The sequence below is a fragment of the Mustela putorius genome, unplaced genomic scaffold, assembly GCF_011764305.1.
Source record: "Mustela putorius furo isolate JIRA1106 unplaced genomic scaffold, ASM1176430v1.1 tig00000585_pilon_pilon_pilon, whole genome shotgun sequence".
In the NCBI taxonomy this organism is placed as follows: domain Eukaryota; kingdom Metazoa; phylum Chordata; class Mammalia; order Carnivora; family Mustelidae; genus Mustela; species Mustela putorius.
In genome coordinates this window covers 11,515,901-11,540,235 of record NW_025421424.1, presented here as the reverse complement: position 1 = coordinate 11,540,235, position 24,335 = coordinate 11,515,901, and the positions used below count along the sequence as shown (strand labels likewise).

Sequence of the window (24,335 nt, the reverse complement as noted above, 5' to 3'; positions counted from 1 at the left end):
GCTGGGGGACTGTCTATATGGGGATACAGAGGGATGAGGAGCTGAAGGACTCTACTTCCATGATGCCAGTCCTCGCACGGGCTCCTCCGTGGAAGGGGAAGAGTCAACAGAAGGAGCTGAACAACCGCGAGCCCATGGGCGCCACAGTCCTTCAACACTAACTGTGGGAAAGGACACAGAACAATACAGTTTGGAGGAAAAATGCCAAGATGTGCAACGTGCAGTTTTCTGCTGCTACACAGGGGTTTTCCCAAGTATTATGAGGCTCCTGGCTGAGCACATGGCACTCTCCTTCCTCTTTCTTCTTCTTGCTCATCTTGATGCCAAGCAGCTATCAAAAACTAAAAAGGTGTCTGTCTTCCTACTATGGAAGGCAGTCACTAGATGTTCCCAGTTCTAAAGCAAAACCAAACCAATCACAGCTTCCTGAAAATCTGTACTGCAAACATGCCTGCAATGGAGATTGGAGACCATTTCAAAAAGCAACAACATCCAGTGTTTAAACTCCTAAAATCCCCGTCTTCTTCTTGCTACACTGAATTAACAGACTGAAAATACTACTTACCCCAGTGCCATCGCCAACCCAGGACAAGGATACTGAGACACTGAGATCATCAAACACATGCTATAAGGGAAAAAAAAAATTCATTTAGAAATGACATCTGTCTTTCGATCTCTGGCTTCCTTAAATAATTCAGAACACTATTACTTCCAAAGTAATTAAGCTGATAATCATAAGGGAATATGAATTCCCAGAAAAATGTAGGAAAGCTGGGATTGAACTACTTAACCCAAATTACAAATAACTTGGACATTTTTTTTTTTAACTTGGACATTTTAATTCTCTCTCATATAAAGTAAGCCAAGCAGATGAGTTTTCTTACTGCACCAGATGGGGAGATGGAATAATCGAATTTCTTTCTCCAACAGGACTAAATATAAAGATATAGAAAGTATTCTTAGGATGCTTTAAACTAAGAGATCACAGCCCACATTGACAGATATAATTGTAACCCAATCGGCATAATTTAAATTTTTCTAGGCAGCCTTCACAGTATAGTTGAGTAGTTAATAGATGGATTCCTTTTGCTCCAAGGCTAACTCACTCACTCAAAATGACAAGGGACAGAAGCAAGAGCCAATGCCCTGTTTCACCTTTAAATGGTGAAGATGGGGACACCTGAGTGGCTCAGTTCATTAAGTGTGTGACTCTTGACTTCAGCTCAGGTCATGAACTCAGGATTGTGAGATCGACTCCCGTGTCAGGTTCTGTGCTCAGTGTGGAGTCCGCTTGAGATTCTCTCTCTCCCGCTGCCCCTCCTCCTGCTCTCTCTCTAAAATAAATAAAATAAATCTTTAAGGGGCGCCTGGGTGGCTCAGTGGGTTGAGCCTCTGCCTTCAGCTCGGGTCGTGATCTCGGGGTCCTGGCATCGAGCTCCGCATTGGGCTCTCTGCTCAGTGGGGAGTCTGCTTCCCTCTCTCTCTGCCTGCCTCTCTGCCTACTTGTGATGTCTGTCTGTCAAATAAATAAATGAATAAATAAATAAAACCTTTTAAAAAATCTTTAAAAATAAGTAAATAAATAGTGGTGATGATGATGAATTAAGATAGAAGAAGTCTTGGCAGTTGTGGTAAGAGTTAGGAAAAAGAGGGGTGCCTGGGTGGCTCAGTGGGTTAAGCCTCTGCCTTCCGCTCAGGTCATGATCTCAGGGTCCTGGGACTGAGCCCTGCTTCGGGCTCTCTGCTCAGCGGGGAGCCTGCTTCCTTCTCTCTCTGCCTGCCTCTCTGCCTACTTGTGATCTCTGTCAAATAAATAAATAAAATCTTTAAAAAAAAAAAAGAGTTAGGAAAAAGAAAAGGGAAAGCTGGTATATTATAACCAAGATACCAGAAGCATGTTGGAATGTAGTTATAATAATCATCACGGATCCTTTAGGGTTTTGGTTCTCAAACACTTTCTCTATTTATAAAATAATACATATCCATTATAGAAAATGTGGGCAATAATAGGGAGGTATAATAAAGAAAATATAAATTATTTATAATCCTATCACACAGATATTCAAGGCTAACATTATGGGTATAATCTTCTAGTGTATCACTTTTAAAATTAAATTAAAATTTTTATATTATTTTATTATTTTTTTAAATTTAAATTCAATTATCTAACACACAGTACATCATTAGATTTTGGTGTAGTGCTCAATGATTCATTAGTTGCGTATAACACCCAGTGCTCATCACATCACATGCCTTCCTTACTGCCCACCACCCAGGTACCCCCCCACCCTCCCATCATTTCTTTAACTGATAAAGAATTCCAAAAAGGCAATACACTGGCACTTGGTAAAAATTTCCAACCATGCACAAACGTATATAGTCGATCCTTGAGCAACGTGGGAGAAGGGGGTGCTGACCCCCAGCATGGTCAAGAGCCATATATAATTTTTGAGTCCCTCAACACTTAAATACTAATAGGCTACTGCTGACTGGAAACCTTACCAATATCTCCAAGAGAAGATTAACACATATTTTTTTTTACATTATATCTACTATATGCTGTATTCTTGCAAAAAAGTTAGAGAAAATAAAATGTTATAAAGAAAATCATAAAGAAGAGAGAATAATTTACAGAACTGCACTGTATTTATCAAACACCAACAAACCACATGTAAGTGGATCCGTGCCCTTCAAACTCATGTTGTCCACAGGTCAAATGCATAATAAAAAGTGAAGAGCTTTCCTCTTCCCCACCTTGTGCCCCACCACCTCAAGCCCCACTCCCCTGAGCAGTTAACAGTTTAGTATATACTCCTGCTAAATGTTGACAATTATGCTTTTCACTTACAAAGACTTCTTACATCTTACTAAGTTCTTTAACGTTAAGTGCGCCCTGACTTTCCAAGGATGAGCGGTTCCTTAGAAGCAGAGGCTGTAACTATACTTCTTGGTATTCTCTGGGCCTGACTTGATACTTAACACCCTAAATAAGCGTCTGTTGAAAATGATTATACATCCTTCCCAAACCACAAACTCAGTCTCAAAATAGAACATGTCTATAAATGGTGGGATGCCAGCCACTTGGTCACTCAAGCAACTACCCCAACAGAGAAGTCTGAAGAAATACGACTCAAAAACACTAACTGTTCTGCTCATCTTCTCATTTTCGTTCATGGTCCTCCTGAACGGGTTTCTGAATTCACCTACACTATTTGCCCCCTGGACAGTGAGTACCTTTGAGTTCAGCAGAAGCTCTTGTACGATCTCTGAAAACGGTACAATCCGTGCCTCATGGAAGGCTTACTTGTTAAATGCCGGTTAACTCTCAAACATTCAGGCAGAGCTTCTCACAGCCTCTGCAGGACAGAAAGGCCATTCATACATGTAAGCTGGCTAAGCATCTGAGAAAAAGTAGGGCTGCTAGAGACATCTGGAACCAGCAGCTTAAAAACTGACACAGCAATGGGTCTTGTAAGATACTCCACACAGAGCAAGACGGCCTGTTCTCTTGCATGAGGATATAGTGTCTGAAATTACATCAATGAGCTCCTTGAGGAGTAGGAATACCCAGAGCTACCACAGGCACCAGAGAGACCACATGGGCTCACAGTCGTTTAAACACAGACTATATTTCCAAGGAAGGCTCTGGTCATCACAACTGACTATGATAAAAGACAAATTCCATCACAGGAGTCCTGGCAATCTTGATCAGGCCACAATGTAGTTAGTCTTGAGCCAATCAGGATCTGCAACTTTCACAAAGCTCTATACACTGCACCCCGTCAGCGCACACTGGCATTACTCACATTTTCCTGTCACCCAGTCACAGAAAGAGGAGGGTCATTAGATATCACTAGCGACACCCAGCTTCACCTGAACAACTCAAAGGATAGCTGCCCTCATTTATCATCCAAACAGTGCCTCTGGAAATGTAGGCCAGATTTATTAACTACAATTGGGGTCTTCTGCTACCTTTAACTCTTCCTCCCTTTCCTTCCCAATAACTCAGATTACACTGGGTGTTCTTTGACAGCAGGCACTGTGATGTGGTGTCACCCATTAGGCCTAGCACAAGGTCTCATATGTATTCAGGGCTCTGCAAATATCTCCGTACAAGTCTATTCGCAACCCCCAGCTACCAGTGAGTGTTATCAATCTGTGTGTAATCCTCCTTTTAGCATGGTTACCACCATTTCAGCAAATAATGGCTGAAAAAACCCATCTGTCTATGACAAATGCAACTAACGTTTTATACTCCAGTCTTTAACATTCTTTTTTTTTTTTTTTTAAAGATTTTATTTATTTACTTGACAGAGAGAGATCACAAGTAGGCATAGAGGCAGGCAGAGAGAGAGAGAGGAGGAAGCAGGCTCCCTGCTGAGCAGAGTGCCCGATGCGGGACTCGATCCCAGGACACTGAGATCATGACCTGAGCCGAAGGCAGCGGCTTAACCCACTGAGCCACCCAGGCGCCCCAGTCTTTAACATTCTTATACTACTGAAAGTAAAAGAGAAAAATGAAATCAGATCTAACAACAGACCAAACCTCAGGTGGAAAGAAAAGGTCATATGGAAAGAAAAATTAACCCTCATCTAAATGCTACTCTGGACTTGCCTTAAAAAGCTTAGAAAGAAAGAAAGAAAGAAAAAGGAAGAGAAAAAGAAAGAACCCAACCAAGAACAGAAAGGACCAATCCACTGCCAAGGAACCTAACTATGCCCAGACCAAAGTTCAAGATATTTATAGGAATATAAAAATATCTAGCAATCGAGAAGATAAAATTCACAATGTCCAACGTTCAATCAAAAAACCCAGGCATGCAAAGAAGCAAGGAAACGGGAACCATAATGAGGAGAAAAATCAATCAAACTGACCCAGAAATAACACAGATAATAGAACTAATAGACAAGGACATGAAGACAGCTGTAATTATACTCCACAGGTTTAAGAAATTAGAGAGTAGACTGAGCATGCTAAATAAAGGCATAGAAGATATGAAACAGACTCAAACTGGACTTCTAGAGATGGGAATTACAAAACCTGGGATGAAAATTACATGGGACAGCATTAACAGGAGAGGAGGCACTGCAGAAAGGGACATTTAAAAAAAAATATATTTTATTTATTTATTTGACACAGAGAGAGAGAGAGAGAGATCCCAAGTAGACAGAGAGCCAGGCAGAGAGAGAAGGGGGAAGCAGGCTCCCTGCCAAGCAGAGAGCCCCATGCGGGGCTCGATCCCAGGACCCTGAGATCATGACCTGAGCCAAAGGAAGAGGCTTAACCCACTGAGCCACCCAGGTGCCCCAGAAAGGGACATTTTAATAGACTCGAAGCTATACCCATAGAAACTATCCAAGTGAGACACGGTGAAAAAAGACAGGAAAAATGAACAGGGCATCACTGAGCTATAGAGCTTCAAGTCACCTAATATATACTTAATAGGAGTTCCTGGAAAATTGGGGGGTAGGGTGGGAACAGAAAGAGAAAACAAAAAAAAAAAAAAAAAAAGGAAAGAAATATGAGCCCAAAGTTTCCCAGATTTAATTAAAAGTATAAACCCAGAGAGCCAAGAAGCTCACAAATCCCAAGCTTAAGGAGCACAATGAAAACTACACCAAAGCACATCATATTCAAAATGTTTAAAACCAGTGATAAAAATCTTAAAAGCACCCAGAAGAAAAAAAATGACATTACATACAGAAGAACAAAGAATTATTGGAGACTTCTTATTCATAGTGTAAACTAGTGAGTGGATCAGGATTTTTAAAGAACTGGGGGAAAACTGTAAAGATAAAATTCTATACCCAGTGAAAATAGTTTTTAAATGCATGCTTTAGAAAAGAAAGGTTCTGGTTCTTCTGAACTTGTTCGTTGCCCCTCACTATTATATGGTGGATGTTCCTTTCTGACAGCCTCAAGGGAGGGACTACACCAGTGCAAAAGATCTGGAGGCAACTGAAATCCCGACTTTCCGTGTAAAACCAACCATTCCAGTTCCTCATGATCACAGCTCACGTGATCTCCTCCTAGGTATTACTCTCACAACATGTATGGATGTTGCTGATACTATAACTATTTACACACCTGGCTACCTCTCAGATTACACTGGGTGTTCTTTGACGGCAGACACTGTGATGTGGTGTCACCCATCAGGCCTAGCACAAGGTTTTATATGTATTCAGAGCGCCGCGAATATCTCCGTACAAGTCTATTCGCAACCCCCTGCTATCAGCGTTATCAATCTGTGTGTAATCCTCCTTCCAGCGTGGTTACCACCATTTCAGTAAATAATGGCCCTTTCTGCCAGCTGGAACACTGTTAACACTAAGACGTGTTCCAGGGTGCTCATACACATACCAGTGACCTCACTCCTCTCCTTCCCACTACAATTACCGTCAACTCCATAAGGCCCAAACTGGTAAAGGTGTCTTGCATGCATCATATTGTTTGGAGACACTGGCGGGGGGGGGGGGCAGACCATACAGAAGAGAAATGCACACATCTGAGTTCGAAGAAACAGGGGTCTGCATACTGAGATTTAAGCAAGGTTTCCAGAGGTGGGAATAGCCACAAGCAACAGCAAGGTTGATGGGAGGAGGTTGTTGTGCAGGTAAAACAAACATGAAGATACATGCAACCCTTCTGAAAAATGTCAAAGGAGAACACAAATAACATATTAATGTCACCCACCAGTCAAGTGCTGAGTATACAGTAGACACTATTAAGCACTTGTTCAAATGACTAAAAATTTTAAGATTAGGATAGACAAGCCATGGTAGGAATAGAAGAAAAATAAAAATACAGTAAAGGAAATGTGTTCGAGAAGAAAAGTACTTCTGCTTGAATGCCCACAGAAAACAGAGATGAGGCCACAGGATCACTTATGCAAATAGGCATGGTTTCCAATGGTATATACAGCTGAACATAATCAACCAGTAAGTTATGGTTCAATTGTTCTAATCAAGGTAAAGTAAGATGAATAAAAGAAATATGAGCAGAGGACAAGGCTATGTGGCTAGAAAGAACTGAAAGGCAGAATAATCCCTTTTAAAAGGAGAAAACCCCAGACCTTCAGCACGATATTACCAATGAATAGCCTACAATACTAAAATACTGAACATATAAAAACACATAGCTATGTAGGAGTTGAGGAGTCCAGGCAACAGAAGGTATAGGGGATGCCTACCGCAAGCAGTGTTGCAAAAGTGATGTTCTGTGCTAGCTGTAGAGATGACAGTGGAAATGGAGAAGGTGGGGAGAGCTGAAGCACATTTTATTTCTGGAAAACAATAGCAGTGTTGCTCCAATGTATTATGCCTAAGAGGTAGATTATTTAGCACAAAGAGAATATGATCTGGCCACTTCATATTGCTAAGCAGTCAACCAAATGTACAATGCAGAAGCAGGCCAAAATCAAGGGAAACCATGTAAATATGCTATTTATGTGAAGATCAATCCAAAAGCCAGTACCCAGAAGGCCCACGGAGTAGATACAGTAATTCTGATTACTTAATCATACTCTATGGTAGGAAGTTCAGAAACCAAGCAGTTTAAGACTAGCTATGTAAAAATGTCAGCTTGATTCAATCAGGAGCAGATGAGCATGAAACTTGTCACTTCTAGAGAGAGATTTATTAATCTCCTAGCACAGTTACTGGCACAAGAATAGACAAGACAGATCAATGGAACAAAACAAAGTCCAAGCCTGGGTAAGGCTTCTTTTAGAGTGTATGATCAAGTTAGCATTTCAAGTTAGGGATTGAAGTGTTAGAAAAACTAGCTATATGGAAAAAATAAGCTGGATCCCTAAAACCTTTCTTATCCCCACTCACAAATAAATTCCATACAGAGCAAAGATTTAAATACAGAAAGTCAAATCTTGAAAATCCTAGAAGTATGAGTGACTATTTTTATAATCTTAAAATGAGAAGACCATCTCAAAAAATGATGCAAAAACTGGAACCCATAACATACTACAGGAATTACTTGGACTGCATAAAAAAAAAATTTAATGGCAAAACACCAAAAAATTTAATGGCAAAACACGAGTTGAAAAAAATGAAAAAAATTATTTGCAACAAGACAAAGGGTCACTATAAAAAAGAGTTGTCAAGTCAATAAGAAAAGGACAAAGACCTCCAAATAGGCAAAAGACACAAATAAGCAATTCACAAAGGATAAGGAAATGACTAATAACATGGGAAAGGCTATTCAATTTCACTAGTAATCCCAAGGAAATCACAGACAAATAATGTAATGACATTTCCAACTTCCAGAAAAGCCTGACAGCACCTATCCAGTAAGGACACAGAGCCCGGGCACCTGTGTGCACTGTGGGTGGGAGCGTCTCAACAGTGATGTGAATCAGAACTGAAAATGTCCACACCATATGACCCAGCAATCCCACCCTTAGGAATTTATCACAGTGGGATAATTACACATCTTGACAAAGGATGTTTGTACCTGGATGAGGCTAGCAGCTACTGAGCACATCCTTTAGGCCATCTACTGCGTGAAAGCAGCTTAACACATCCTCATTTCATCCATGTAACAACACCGTAAGATATCACTCTCTCTGTATATTCTAGGTGAAGGATTAAAGCTTTGTTACATATGCTATAACAGGCAACAAAGCAGACTGGGTGCTGCTGGAGATGTTCCAGCATCTGACACTGGAGGACATTCCCAACGTGCTTCCTAAAAAGCAAGTCACAGAATAGTGTGTAAAATCCTGTGTGGGTCCTTATGGTTAAAAGTTACCTGGAGGGAGGTCCTTCAGAAAATCAACAGCAACTGCCTCTAAATGGTAGAATTCATGGGGATACTTTTCCTTCTTTATAGTTTTTCTGGACTGCCTGAATTACTCCCCACCCCACCTCCACTAGCAGGAATCATGTTTAAAAATAAAACTATAGAAGTTATTTTTATTTTGAAAAAAGGATATATAAAAGGATGGTATTAAAGTATACACAGATGATGTCAGTTTCTTCTATTATACTTCTATTATACTGGCTAACAGGATGCAACAGAAGGTTACAGGACGGGTTAGAAAGCCCATGCCTCGAAGCCACACTAATGTCGGTGGTCTCGATTTAAGGCAGACCTCCAAATACCACATCCCAACGTCAATATTCACCAATACACTCACAGTCTTCCGTACATCACCTGTTGAACAGTGATTTCTAATATCCCAGATGGCACTGACAGCCATTTGCTGCCCCCAGTAGGGAAGCTCTGGGCAGCAGGAAATCTTTGGCTGGCATTTATAACCAAATTGGTTTTCAGGGACTCATTATGTTTGAGAGTAGGGGACAGCTTGTACTACCTTCTCTGAAATACATCCACCTTGACAGCTGATGGTAAGATTTATCCATGCATTTACTGCCTACCATTTTAAAGTCTGAGGTCCACACATTTAAGAGACCATGAATGAACACTAATGTCCATTTCTGGGGACCCATGGCCAATTGCTAGCTCCATCTGGAAAAAGAGAAAGGCCACAAAACACAACATGCTTCGTGGGAATAACTTTGTCTTCACATCTAATTAAACCAGGAGCCTAATTAAATTACTGTTTCTATAGCTCAGAGAACTTACAGTTGGTTGTGAGACTCACTGTAGCTTGGAAAGAAAACCTGGTAATGAGAAACTTCTGCCTGTCTTAGTTACACATCTGATCGAAAGTAAACTACTGAAAGAACCAAATGTGGGTCAGGTTTACAGGGTTGGCCCCAGGTGAAAAGCCATTCACAGATGACCTGACCATTCTGCCATCAGGAACCACTTCTCTGGCAGGTAAACAAGGGAATGAATCCCATGACGGCATCCTTCACACACATTCCTTCTTTGGACAAGTACCTCTGTGTGTCTACCATGCACCACGCCCTATTTGGAGCCCTGGGGAAACAGCAGTGGGAGTCCGAGTTCTGTGCTCATGGAGCATTTATACCCAAAACACACTTCCTACAGAAGTCTAAAAATGAAGGCTAACCATGCTAGACCTTTAATCTATAGATGACAGCCTGTCACAGTGAAAAATACAACTACAAAAGCAGGTGTGAAAGCCCAGTCCAGTAACTCGCTGGTTGGAAAAACAGGCTCAAATTATTTTCTCTCTTGGGAATCCACTTCCTCAGAAATAAAACTGAATTATGCTCCTTCGCTCACTGGAATAGTAAGAATCAAATGAAATAACATACAAAGGTGAGGCCCTGGTGGGCCCATAGAAGCTGGGAATTTAAGATTCAGGTTTCCAAACCCCAGCTAGGGAACACAGGGACAGCCAGGACACAGCGGAATAGGTCTGGGACATAGCCTGGGTGACGCTCCTGCAGGCAGGAAGAAAATCTTCACAGAATTCAGTTCTGTTAAATAAGGCACTGCTGGGATCATAAAACACGAGCTAAAAATAAGATCACAAATGTTCCAGTTCTCAGGGAGACTATTCTTAGAAATGAAAACGCTAAACACAAAACATTACACAAGTTTTCATACCTACTCAATTATTCAGAGTTTTCTGTAAGGCAGGACGGTAAAGAGAAGAGCACTGGGCTAACAGTCAATCTAAATTTTCTTTCCAGCTCTGCAGAAAAGCTGTGTGAACTTCAGCAGTGCAACCTAACTTCACCACCAAGGTGAGGGGGGCTGGAATGCCAACAACTCTAGTCCTTATTAGCTTTAAAATTCTATGACTCATCAGTAATTAAACCACTCCGTTTGCTTTTCCACAGCTCTTTGTTTAAACAAACAAACAAAAACCAACTCGGCTGCCTGCTGGGCTCTGCAATCCCTTCGTGCTGAAAGGGGGAGGGCCCAGTACCCTGCCTTAGATAGAAACCCCAATGAACACTCACCGAACACTCACTGGAAGGAAGCATGTGAGACCTCTGAGGGCAGTATTCACGTGGTAGAAATCTCTGCATCTGACCTTGGAGATAAACTTGCAGACCATCACTCTGTATCAACTTGCCAAACTTGTCAGAATTGTCTACAATTAGTAATCCATTTTCCTAGTTTACAGAAGCAGCAGCTAAAATTTAGGGGATAGTGCGTCTCAAGACAGGGTCAGCAGCAAAAAGAAGAGGATATTGCAAAGGGACTATCATTTCAGCAGAACCAAAAAGTAAGGTTCAACAAGCAGACAATGGGCTGTTTGAAGAAAGGGAAGAAAACAGCCCCACATACCTCAACAGCCCTTGAGGGCATGAATGCCACACCGATTAAAATAATAGGAGTGGTGGCAGAGCACCACTCTTCTAAAATGATGTGGGGTCACAGTATTGACTAAGAAGGTAGAGAAATATTTTAGAAAGATTCTCATTAAGCAAAAACAAAAAACCTTTGGCACTTAAAAGGGTGGGCTTAGTTTTTGAAAAATTCACTTTCTTAGGATAACTCAATTCTCATTATGACCAATAAATGAGCTAAATTCCAAAGCAGCATTTACTTTTTACATCTTAGTCCCACTTCAAAGAAAAAGTGATAAGGGATAGGTCCCCAATGCCAGCCACTAAGCCACTGTGAATGGGTAAGAAGCGCCCACTGCCTCTGCTGCCACCACACCCACTTGCTTCCAGGTCCTTGGGCACACCAAGCTCCCTCCAGCCCCAAGCCTTTGAACACGTGGTTCTGTGATACTCCTACTGAATAAATTCTATTCATCTTCAAATCTCAGTTTAAATAATTTCTCAGTGAGTCCTTCCTAATGCCCCCAGATTAAAAGGACATCTGCCAATTACTCCCCGGTTGTTACTTTTGTTCTGGGTACTAATCATATTTATAACTACATACTTGTTTAACGTTCATGTTTTCCACTGGCTCATAAAAACAGGGGTCTTGTCTGCTCTGTTCTACCATCAGCTTAGGATCCAATACAATGGCCAATATCTAGCATTGTATAATCAGCAACTGTAGAAAACTGAAGAAATGAAAGTAAACATGAGACAGAATACTATAGTTAAATGCTAGCTTACACAGCATCGTTGAGTGTTGTAGGAGAGAAAAGAAGAAAGCCACTGAAGCTAGAACGGCATTCAGACAGGAGGAAAGCCATATGAACAAGGATGGAGAAGCACAGAGCACATGACGAGCTCAGGGCCTGGTGGAAAGGTCACACTAACTGGAACAGAGGGTAGGCATGGGGCGGGAAGTGGTGAAATGTTAGCCTAAAGAGACATGCACATAAGGAAAAATAACTGCACTAGCATCCTGGTCTGCCGTGCTTCCAAGAAAAGTTCCTCAGAAGCAGCCATCACATCTTGTTACTATTTCTTCAAACCTCCCAGACACCGGCGCGGTGCAGGGCTCACAGTGGCGGCTCCGTTAACAAATGAGGGTGAAGCCGGCAAGGTGCGGGTGCGGAGCTGTCAACTTAAAACCACAGGCACTGACTCTGATAAACTAAAGCTTACTGAAGCTTCAGAAGTAGTGATTAAATAGTAAGTAGTCTTATTTTTTATGATTATAAATTCTTTAAAACCATAAGTAAACTTTATCTACTTGAAACTACCAGAACCAAATGACGGGGGATCTGATGATGGTCGGATTATTATTTCTCCATCAACTCCCATAGCTTCAGGAAAGATACCTGGGTTAGATAATCTCCCTCTCACCTTATATCCTTGTTCTTAAAATCCCAAGTCCAAGGACATAAGTAGTACACATTTCTTAATCCAGACTTCTATCACTGCTCATGATGATTCCCTAGGAATATTACAGCTATAAAAAACAATTTCAAGTGTATATACAAATATTTGGGCATCTAACCAGTAACGCATCAGAAGCTTTGTGGAAATAATCATTTAAGATTTACTAAAGAATGAACACACACTAAATCCCACATCTCATTTCATCTTCACAATGACCCTAAGACATAGAACTTAGGACCTCCATTTTATAGATGAAAAGACCAAGACACATTGAAATTAATCTGTCCATGGTCACCACTGAAGTTTGAATTTAGCCAGGTCTGACCTGAGATCATGTTCCCTCCTAACCACTGCCTCAAAGAACTGCCAATCATATTAACAAGTTAAAATTTTGATGTAATCATGAAGGTTAAAAAAAGAACACATGCGCTTCTCACATTTCTGCCAATCTTGACTCACCCTCCTTCTTGCCACCCCCACCCAAGCCTGTCACCCAACCCTGCCAAGTGATAAAACCACTTCATCTCCCGTATCTCCTTTTCTGCATGTGTTGCTCTGGAGTTGGTATTTATCAGGATCATTTGGCTGACAACTGGGCCCTGTGGAGTCAGTAGCCAGATCAACAGGCTTGTTAAGAAATGACATAAATCACACATATGGTACTCCAAGGATTTCAGAACATTTTCTCTTCAAAGCCTCTGATAATGCTTTTTATATGGGAAACTGAGGCTAAAAAAGGCTAACTGAGCTCTGCTGAGGGTTCAGTGATGGAAAAGAGCAGAGAATTCACAACTGTAGGACTTAGAGTGGGGGTCTATAACCTTGCCTTATCCCTAAAGCAAATGCATTGACTTAAAATATCTCTATGAGGGGTGCCTGGGTGGCTCAGTCAGTTAAGCATCTGCCTTCGGCTCAGGTCATGATCCTGGAGTCCTTGGATCCAGCCCTACCCCGAGATCTCTGCTCAGCAGAGAGTTTCTTTCTCCCTCTCCCTCTGCTGCTCCCCTCTACTTGTGCTCTTATCCTCTCTCTCTCTTTCTCAAATAAATAAAAATCTTAAAACACACACACACACACACACACACATCTCTATGAAACACTTCGAAACACTGCACCACATTGGGACATCTGTGTTCTACTCTCAGTTCTTGGCCCACATACAAAGTCATTTAGACTCATCAGTAAAAGTAAGAGATCTGACCAGCTAATGAGCCTAACAATCTATGATTCAAACTGTTAAGCACATTATCAGCAAGAATTCAACCTCATCCTGTTCAAAAATATTAAGGAAAGAGAAATCTGTTCATTGGCTTCACCATCTTATAGCTCCTGGGAGTCTCATGCCTTGGCTCACATTCTCCTCCAATAAGGTCCAGGAGTCTAAGAGTGTTCCTTAGAACCTTTAGCACCTTTAAGTATAAAAGGTGGTCTGCCCTGCTCTCTATTCTGCTCTCCTGTCGGATGTATTCTTCAATACCACAGCAATGGTCAACCTCTAAATGGTCAACTCTTCTTGGATCCCCATTTCCACCTCTGGTTTCTCCATCTCCAGCCTCAAGTCTAACACTACCCGTTAAAAGACATTACCCATGAAGTCCCAAAGCACAGCTCCCTGCCCAGCCCTCCCCTCTGTCTCCTCTTCCTTCTCCCACCTAAGACCTACCTTTTTTGACTTCTCTTACGTGTTTTTCTGGAAACCTTAGACATACTCCTCATCAGCTACTTCTACCCCACAGAAAACTTTCCCTTGACCATTCCCTGAGCATGTCCTGGATTTCCCTACCATCATGCCTTTACAGATCTCTTAAGAATTACCTGCATACCTTGATTCTCTCTTCATCCAGGAGGCCTTCCCAAACCACTGCACTGTGGTGGGCATGCCTTCTTTAAAAATTCTTCCAAACTTTCATCAAGACACCTTTGAACACTTAATCCTGAAAGCAGCACCAATGTGGGTCTTTAACATTTGCTTTGGATGTCCAAAGGCCTGGACTCCACTATATGTAGCTTACTAGGTGCTTAAATGAATGACATTGACACAATATATTTAACAAAACATTTTGATAAAACTTTTTATTTCCCCTTCCAAATGATCCTAAAGCTGCTTCTCTAGTTTAAAAAACTATAATAAAGGCCAGAGGAGTGAAGTGACTGTCCATGATCACACAGCTATAAAACAGCAGAGCCAGGACTCAAATCTGGAAATTGAGAGCTCTCTTTTGAATTGTGCATACAACATCTGAATCCCTTTGACAAAGGGTAGGTACCAGATAGACGTCTGTTTCGAACTATCTTGTCTGGGAAGTATAAAGTTGATCAAAATTTTCCTTCCCAGTTATTCTCCTAGCCCTTCAGGGTGATGATCTTGCTATTGAACCAGACTTGCAAACTGGCTTAAGTACAATATCAGTACTTCGCTTCTTAGAACATACAGGAAGAAAAGAACAAAACTCTTAACAAAAGCAAATATAAGAGATAGTATTCAAGCCCAAGAGGGAAAAAAAACAAACAAAAAACCCCTCATACATTCTCTTCTGATGGAAAAAAAAAAAAATCAAGCCAATTAATCACTCATATGTTTCTAACTAGCACAGGGCTGAGTATATTAATGGTAAGCTGACCATCTATTTTTAAAAACACAAGCTGCCAGGACAAGAGAAAAAAAAAATCCTAGTTTTGGCCAAGTACTGTAGGAAAGGAAAAAAACAAATTAATTGTTATTTGTTTTCTGGGTTTGCTTTTAGACTATCCAAGCTAGTAGCTTTGCTTTGCATTAGATTTTTCAGGCAACAAAGGATGACAAAGTACTACCCAAAAAGTAAACAAGTCAAATGTCTTTCATAATTTTATGGAAAAAAAAAATACTCCTGCTATCTTAAAGAACACTCATATTTCAGTGAAGCAAGCTCTGGAGGTGGTAACAAATTACCCCCAGATGTGAAATCCCTGCTATGTTCAAGTTCAACTAGGAAGCAGAACAGCCCCAATTTGCTTCTAAATTTGGAATCAATCAATAAACATTTGTGATCACAACCCCTGGCCTCCCCCTCTTCCATATGAATCAGAATTTTTTTAGACATTTTAAAGCTAATCTAAAATTTCTCCTGTTGTATCTGAGGAATTGAGAGCTCGATACTGAAATGTAAAACAGAAAATAAACTGCATTCACAGAAAACTTTCTCAGCAAAACACCACAGGCTCTGAATGGAAGATTCTGTTTTTGCTGTGGTTTCCTGAGACTAGGATTCAGGGTGGAGTGGGGAAAATAGCCTCAATATTTTAAAACAAAACAAAACAAAACAACAACAACAACAAAAACAAACAGAAAAAACCTCCACATTTCTGGCACTTAACAACGTCTGTAGGTATGAAGATTCATTCAACCCAGCTAACTCAAAGCCACATATGACTAACCCAACTTTGACTACAGTCACTATTAGAACAACAAAAAACCTGTCTAGAACAGCCTGAAATTGGCTAGCATGTTCCTCAAGCCCCATTACTCCTCAAACCCACCTACACACAAATCAGTGAGGCAACTAGACAATGGTAAGAACAAATTTTTGCCAAATTTTTAAAAAGAATAAAAAATGCCAAAGAAACACTAGTTACAAAGAAATAGGAAGGTAATTGAAAAAATTTTTCAAATTTACAAATGCAATATCTATTTCATAATATTTTTAGAGCAACTGTCACAGTGCCTTTTGCAAGAAAAGCTGTATTTTTAATTACATGTCAAATTTGATAGTTTTGCCTGCCATAAAATTAGCTTCTAATCATATAAAACATCCAAGCATCATTTCTCCAGTCTCAAAACACAGCTCACTTCTGTAAGGGCAGAACTTGAAGGGTGCCTGGGTGGCAAAGTCAGTTGGGCGCCCAACTCTTGGTTTTAGATCAGGTCATATCTCTGGGTTGTGGGATCAAGCCCCAAGTCAGGCTCCACACTCAGCGTGGAGTCTGTTTGGGACTTTCTCCCCCTCTCCCTCTGCTCCTCCTCCTCATGTTATCTTTCCAAAATAAATAAATCTTAAAAGGAAAAAAAAAAAAAAGAACCTAAGGGGTAGGGGTGCACAGAAAGGGAGGGAGAGGAGCAGACCTCACTCCTGCTCCAACCATTACCACTCAGTGTTAAGCTCTGTCCTTCCTGTGAGGATCACACAAGGATAACAGGCCAACTAGGACAAAGTTGGGGAGCACAGTCTCTGCAGTCACCCACTGAGAATCCAATGCTTGTTGGCAAGAGCTGATTGGAAATCGGCAGAGTGCAGAAGAAGCTGCTAAGAGCCTTGTGAACTGGACATGAAAAATCAGAATCAAAACAGCAGGATGGAAAGCCTAATATTTTTATCATTACAGAAAGAAAATAACCATTAGAAATTGACCAGAACATAAGCCTTCTTCCAATCATTTCCACAAACAGGAGACTCAGATTTCTAATGAAAAATCACTATGCACAAAGCCAAATATTTGAGTCAGCAGAGACCTTACCTAATTGTTACACTGCAGTCCCCCTGAGCCATTTGTCCTGCCTGGATAGCTCTCTACACTCACCCCAACCAAACTACAGATGAAGACTAACCTTTCCCCAGACAAATACACATCATCAAATCTGCTGATACGTGCAACTGAATTCCCGACTGCAGAAGTCACTTTACAGCCATCAGGGTTAAAGGTCTGATATAAGTATACTGCATGGGAATAGGGTCCTCGTGGGGATTTTGCTCATTCTGCTCAACCGGGATCAAGAAGGAAATCCTATGGAATTCCTATGCTTCTACCTCTTTGTAAAACAAACGGGTGGAACAGGGCTCAAGAGAAGACTAACTCCAGGGTCAGGGTGGGAGTGCTGGGGAAGGTAGTATGGAGAGAGACTGCCTGTTGCAATAAATGAGGCAGTTAGAAAGTTCTGGGGCAGATAAAGGTACTGACTGACCTTCCGATTTCCGGGTGTGACAAAGATCCACAACAGGCTAGGAGCGGGAGCTCCCTGAACCTCCAACAGGCACATTCAGTCCTGTCAGCCTGGACTCAGCCCTGCCAGCACCAGCAAACAAACACACACATTCTTCTCAGAGCCCACATGCCATACAACGTGGTCTCTCTCCAGGGCCTGTTTATTTAAGAAACCAGATGCTTTGATGTTGGGGTGCAGTTGGGAAGTTCTGTTAAAGAAGTAGTTAATGACAGGAGCAGAGAGAGGACAGAGAGTGAGCAACAGTTTCTGGCTTTTAATCATAAGTTTTGAAAGTTTTAAGGAAATTATCAAATGGTCTGAACACAGGAATGGGAAGTAAGGAAATTATGTCAGCAACCACTGTAACTCTGGCCAAAGCATTTCATCTGTTTCTTTAAGACAGTTTTCATGCTGAACCTCAAAGGAGTACTTACAGGAGGAATGTTTTGAAGCAATCCAACTTAGCAACCAACATTAATAAAATCTTCTGTGCTTGCTCAATTTGTCTCATGTGCAAAGGTTATACGTGTCACGGATACTCCAAGTGCTTAAAAGAGTCAGTTAAAAGTGTGGCATGAAAACAATTTTGGGTTAAAGATAAAAAGGTTATTTTTTGAGTCTGAGAAAAGGGCATTTATAAATACACAGACACACTTGCTGGATTTCATGAGGGAAGAAGCCCAAGGTATAAGTCATTAGGGCACATTATCTCCTAATACCAGAATATAAAAGCACTATCATGCTTTAGTTTTACCTTGCTTTTTAAAGAAGAAACGCCAATAAATTCTCACAAGCCAAACAAGCCAATGGTCCAGGAGATCTGCTAAAACCTTCTGAGACTTTTCATTGTCCAGTCTGAACTCTTTCCTTTGTATCTTGGCACCCAGCATCCAGCACATCTTGGACATTTGGACGGCGTTTTCGTGCACTGACTATATGAATCAATGTGGCTTAACATGAACTGCAAGTTTTAACAAATGAGAACCAAAAACTTTCGATTTTCTTTGGGAATTGACTCCTGTCATCTTGTGAAAAACTCCTCTTAGTGGCACTTTCCCAGCTGTACAAAAGGATACAAAAAAAGTATTGTATACAAAAGTATACAATAGCCCTAATAAAAAGTTGTTTGGCCATGCTGATCCTTTTATTTCACACTGTTTATAAAGGGTCGCTAAATACTAGATCTCTCAATACCGTTCAGGATGACTTATCAGGATTTCTAAAAATAAAAAATTGAAAAGCAGAACAGACTACCACATAACAATTCTGGGTTAAGGACTTCTAAGAACTGCTTTACTCAACCATTTCTAAGGTGAAGATTATTAACAATGGCTTCACTTTCACCACATTCACATGTTATAAACAGGATGGGATCTCTGAAGAAGAGACTACTGGCAATTAACAAGTGCAAAAAGAGCTATTTAAAATTAGGTCACTGAAAGAAGACGGAGAAAAAAAGCAAAAAAAAAAAAAAAAAAGCAGTAACTAAATAAAATGAGAGAAATAGAGGGAAGCTTCTTTCTGAAGAACAAGGCTTCAGATCTGCTTTTGAGTATATGTGGCCTAAGGAACCCCTGAGCCATTTTTTTCAACCTCTAGCTTTAGAAATCAACAGTTTACAAAAGATGTATCAAGTCAGACTAGTCAGGGAATACATCCAGGAGTAGCAGCAGGTCCTGAGGTAGGTCAACCAGCAAGAGAAGAATCAAAAATATGGGGTAAGAATGCTACGTCCAGCTGACTCCAGGAAGGAAGGGGTCCTGTTTTAAGTTCAGCATCAGTGCTGTAAAGCCTTCCTCAACTCCCCACTGTGAGACAGCCCTCTACACCATTATTTTTTCCTGGCAAACAGGAAGTCTTCCCAGTACTCACTCCACCCTGTCCGCATCCAACTTGGTTGTATCCAACTTGGTTCCACCGGTCAGCACAAGTTACATAGCTGCCACCAGTGTGGCCTTCAGTGGGGCTCTCCCTGACTGCCTGTGCCCTGACAGCAACTGCGTCCGGGGACCCCACATCTGAGAATTCAGCACAAGTATCAAGTAGAGTCCAGGCAAAGGGAGAAAGATAGTTCAAGGGAGACTGAGATTTGGCTGACAGGGAATGTGAAATGTAATGGCGAATGTATCACATGAAGGCTACCCTGGGCAAATATGGGTAGCAACAATTAAACCATTAGCTCCCAGGGAGACTAGAGGAAAGGTGTCCACGTTGCACTGCAGCAAGGAGCCTGGACCTTCTTAACAATGGGCTTTGTCAGGCCAGTAGTGTGCAAAGGTTGAGGGGCTTGTCCCTAGGGAGAGAACTATCGCAATTTTTAAAGTTTCTGACTAGGACTGAGCACGAAGGAGAAAGCCGGCAATGTGCGTCCTGCTGGAAATCTTGTTACAACAGGATGAAGACCACCCTGGTCGACTCCCACGCCAGGCTAGAAGGTCAAATTGAAGGCGGAAGAGAGATCACAGATACATTGTCAGCCCATCTCCAAGCTTGTCCCTTCACATACTAAAATACACACAGTAACCTAAGAACTGCTGTGGGATTTCTGAACACCCGCCTACCCACCCTGAAAGTACTGACCCGGCGAGGACACACCTCTGCTTCTGCGCAGCCCAACTTCTCCAGCACTTAAAGAGGTGATTAGTCCTCCAGCCTCCTGGTGGGTTATAGCGTTACTGGGTCCTGATTATTTACACAGACACAAAACAAGGGCGCTCTAGAAATTTTGGCAACTTAAAAAAGAAAAAAGAATGCCGTGACAGTCTAAGGCTGCCTCCCCTGTGACGAAACATAGCCGCGCGGGCCGCCGCGTCCCGGGGGCCGCTCCCGGGCCGGACTCCGCCCGCCCACCGCAGTTTCGGGGCCGCGGCCCGGGGGGCGCGGGCGGCGCGGGGCAGGCGAGCGGCTCCGGTCTCCCCAGCGGAGTCGCGAGTCGCGCGGACGCTGGAGGAGGGACGGGCCGCGCGGGCGGGGCAGGCGGCCGCCGGGGGAGGGGGCCGGGGGGTGGCACCTCGCAGTCCGGGCGGCGCCCGGGCCCGGCGCCCGCTCACCTGGTGCGTGTTGTTGGCCAGCTTGGCGACGAAGTCCGGTACCCGGCCGCAGTCCTGGTCCTCCTCGAGCGCGCTGCGGCGCCAACGGCCGCCGCGGGGAACCGGGCCCCCGGGCGCGGCCGCGCGCAGCCCCCAGCTCACCCCGACGGGGCCGGACCAGCGCGACAGCGGCGCAGCGGGCGGCGGCGGCGCGTCCAGCCGGTCCTGGCCGAGGGTCTCCGGCGGCAGCAACTGGAAGAGGAGAAGGAGGCCGAGGCCGTGGGGCCAGCGCAAGAGGCCATCCGCAGCTCCCCGGGGCCGCTCCATCGCCGCCGAATGCCGACGCCGCCGACACCTGCCGCCCGGCGCGCCCGCCCACCCCCGCCGGCGCCGCGCCACACCCCCGAGCCGGAGCCCGGCGCTCCTTGGATACGCGCAGCCGGGCCTCTCCGCCTCCATAGGCTGGCCGCCTGTCCTTCTTCCCCGGTCCGCTCCTCATTGGCTCGCGTCGCCTCCGGCTTCGGGGGTCCTGGATTCGGATGCCAAGATGCGGGACTGATTGGCTGGAACGTGGCAGAGACCGCTGAGGTCATCCCCCCATCGCCTGGCGTCTCCCGGGCCGGGCTTCCAGAGTTAGCGTAGGAGCTTCCCGCGCCTCCCGCGCCTCCCGCGAAGCACCCCCTGCCCGTGGCGCCCAGACCCCTCGCTGCTCGCTCTGGCACCCTCAGGTTGGGGACCGCGTTATCCCCCCCCCCCCGCGCGTCTCCCCCACAGACATCCCTAAAATTCCTTGGGTTGCGGCAGCGCCTGGAAAATCTCCTAAGGGACTCCCTCAGCTTGCTCAGCTGGAAAAGGGGGCTTCGTCATGAACCGGTGCTTCAGGTTTTTAACCTTCGCGTACTGGAGCACCCATTGTCCAGTGAAGCAGCCCGCCTCGCTGCCAGAAAGGTAAATGCGAACTGTGTGGGCTGGTCCTACGGAGGCAGATAGACATCAGAACATCCGTGACTCATGCAAGCTTGAAGAGTCCTCCACTCCACCACGTATGGTCTCACTCGCTTTCCTCTTCCGCAGGGAGTTAGGCCAAAGGCAGGATTGCTTATTGGTTTCCCTAGACTTACAAAGTAGCTTAGAAATCAGGGATGGGTAAAAGGGGCAAGAGAATTCCCCAGCGCTTACTTTAGACACGATAATTTCATAGGTAGGTGCATGTTGTCTTTACCGAAGTGTCTTAACCCTGCCATGAGTGCATTGCACAAGTTTGATTTTGAGTATATGATGCCCCCTAAATTAGCATCCTGCCTCTAATCAATAAAACAAAACCCTATGCGGTTCCCTTTATCGCAGAAACTGCACACTTAACTTTTAGAACATGCAGCGCAGGTAAAACCAGTTTTGAATCTTTACTGACTCCATCCCTTCTGAATGCTCGAAGTTGTTCAGTAGAAAAGGTAGCAAATAGAAAGATACTAAGCGCACAAACGTTACGCTTCAATAATACCACTAAAAAGTACTTTTAACTACAAACTGGAGGTAAACCCAAATGAGAATATATTATTCATTGTAGAGCAAAATGGTGCAATGCACCCAACCTAATGTTTACATTAAAATCCATCTACTCACAATAATTTGCAAACAAAAAGCTTTACAAATTTACATTTTTTCCCAGAACAACCATAAGACCTGAGAAGTGAAAAATATTTTTGAATGGCATCTGAGCAGAGTGGTGAAATCTCTAGATCAGTCTTCCAAGTTCTCAGCTGCTGAAATGACAAAGCTTGAAAACTGGTGTACAATTTGTTCCTTTCCATTAATTACCATGTGTCAGATTATTTTTTTAAAATACAGATTATTTTTTAATCTATGCCAACTATGGAGTAGATCACAAGACAGTCAGTTCCAGTAGCATGTGATTAGCTAGGGGAAGAAGAAAGGGTATAGAGGAATATTTCTTTGTTTGGGTGACACAAAGATGAATGGTCTATTGTCTTATGGGCTTGAAGAGAAAAAACAACTCAACAGTGCCATCTCGTGGACGAATTACTACATACACTTTTAAACAAGTATTAAATTGTTGCAGTTATTGTACTTTTGAATATATTACTTTTTGTTAACCAACCGTATGCTTACAGAATATGTATTTCCTTCATCAACTGTATTAGCTGCTAGGGACATGGTACTTTGCATATGGCGCTGAGAAAATGTTTTTGCGTAACTAAAGTGTTTCAGTATTTTAGTCTGACACAGGCATTATATGCAAAAGTTGCACTGTCAGATCTCCCTTGTGAGATACTGCACATAAGATCTTACCTCACTTGCAGGACTAAAATACATAAATTACTTATTAGTAAAAACTGTACCTTTCTCCAAGATAAATTCTATAGCAAAAAGATGAATAAAAAGCGGTTACACATCACAAAACCATCACTTTTACTAGCGAGATTGTTTCTGATCCTATTTATCTTTTTAAACAAGAAGTCTTATTTATTTGACAGAGAGAGGGCACAAGCAGGGTGAGCAGCAGAGGGAGGGGGAAAGAGGCTTTCTGCTGAGCAGGGTGCCCGATGTGGGCCTTGATCCCAGGACCCTGATATCACCACCCGAGCCAAAGGCAGATGCGTAACCAACTGAGCCACCCATAAGCCCCGCTGATCCTATTTCAATTGGACACAAGAAACGTTGTAGGAAACTTACAGAAAACCAAACATCTCTTTTAAGGATGCTAAAATCCTATTCTTTCAAAAACATAGAGGGTGTGAAATTCACTGTCTCACCATTTGTAGAGTCCAAGGTACAAATAACACTGCCTAGGCAGCAAGAAGGCAAAGTAGTGTAAGCTGAGGCTAAGGGAGGTATGTTAAGATCTGTTTTTCCCCACATAATGCCCATAATTCAGAGACACAACTCTCATCTCTCCCTAAAGGAGCATGCTTTGTCCATGAACCTACAGAGTTAAAGGAAATGCTAGTCTAGTTCTTCCCAGTAGAAGCTTCATGGAAGCAGAGGCCACATCCAGTATTTTCACAGCTCCATCCTCAATGCCTAACACATGGTACATAGTAAATAGGTATTAGATTTGAATAAATGGAAGTTGTGATCGGATTTTTCAGTGGCATTTTCTACCAGGATTTGATAATGGTGAACATGAGAGAAATCAATCTCATGATTATCGTGTTGTATTTATTTTTTAAGTAACCTCTAAGCCTAATATGGGGCTCAAACTCATGACCCTGAAATCAAGAGTTGCATGCTCTACTGACTTGAGCCAGCCAGGTGCCCCTATCATGTGGTATTTAATAACAGGGATAAAATCACTAGACCAGTCTCCAGAACATTGGTGACAATGTGTTCTGGTTCTCTACTTTCCTTATGTGCATATCTAGGGCAAAATTATTTTCTTCCAAATGTTTGCCATTACAATTTCCAAATGTATATAAACACAAGTTTTTTTGTTTTGTTTTGTTTTGCTGGAAACACAGTATGAAATTTAATATGAATTCAACCTACGCAAATAATCATGACTTATTTTGACATCATGGACTACAACTTTCTACAAATGTCAATGAAGATAATATGCAATCAATTCTGCCTTAACCATATATGGATTTGGGGCACCTGGGAGGCTCAGTCGTTAAACGTCGATTAGCCATGTTGTAGATAGTGCTGGTATATTTCAAATTTCAATGAGATTTCCCTAT

General features: G+C 42.7%; 1 protein-coding gene across 2 annotated transcripts in view; it reads right to left on the bottom strand.

The window, feature by feature from the left end:
- Positions 1-21,029, bottom strand: part of SORT1 (sortilin 1) — a 67,817-nt gene extending 46,788 nt beyond the window's left edge. For both annotated transcript variants that reach the window (XM_045081945.1, XM_045081946.1), the window contains exons 1-2: positions 20,659-21,029; positions 566-625 (exon numbers count right to left, since the gene is read on the bottom strand). In XM_045081945.1, the coding sequence (XP_044937880.1) occupies positions 566-625; positions 20,659-20,964 (366 nt within the window). In that variant the 5' untranslated portion in view covers positions 20,965-21,029. The remainder of the gene's footprint in view (positions 1-565; positions 626-20,658) is intronic.
- Positions 21,030-24,335: the final 3,306 nt, after the last annotated feature.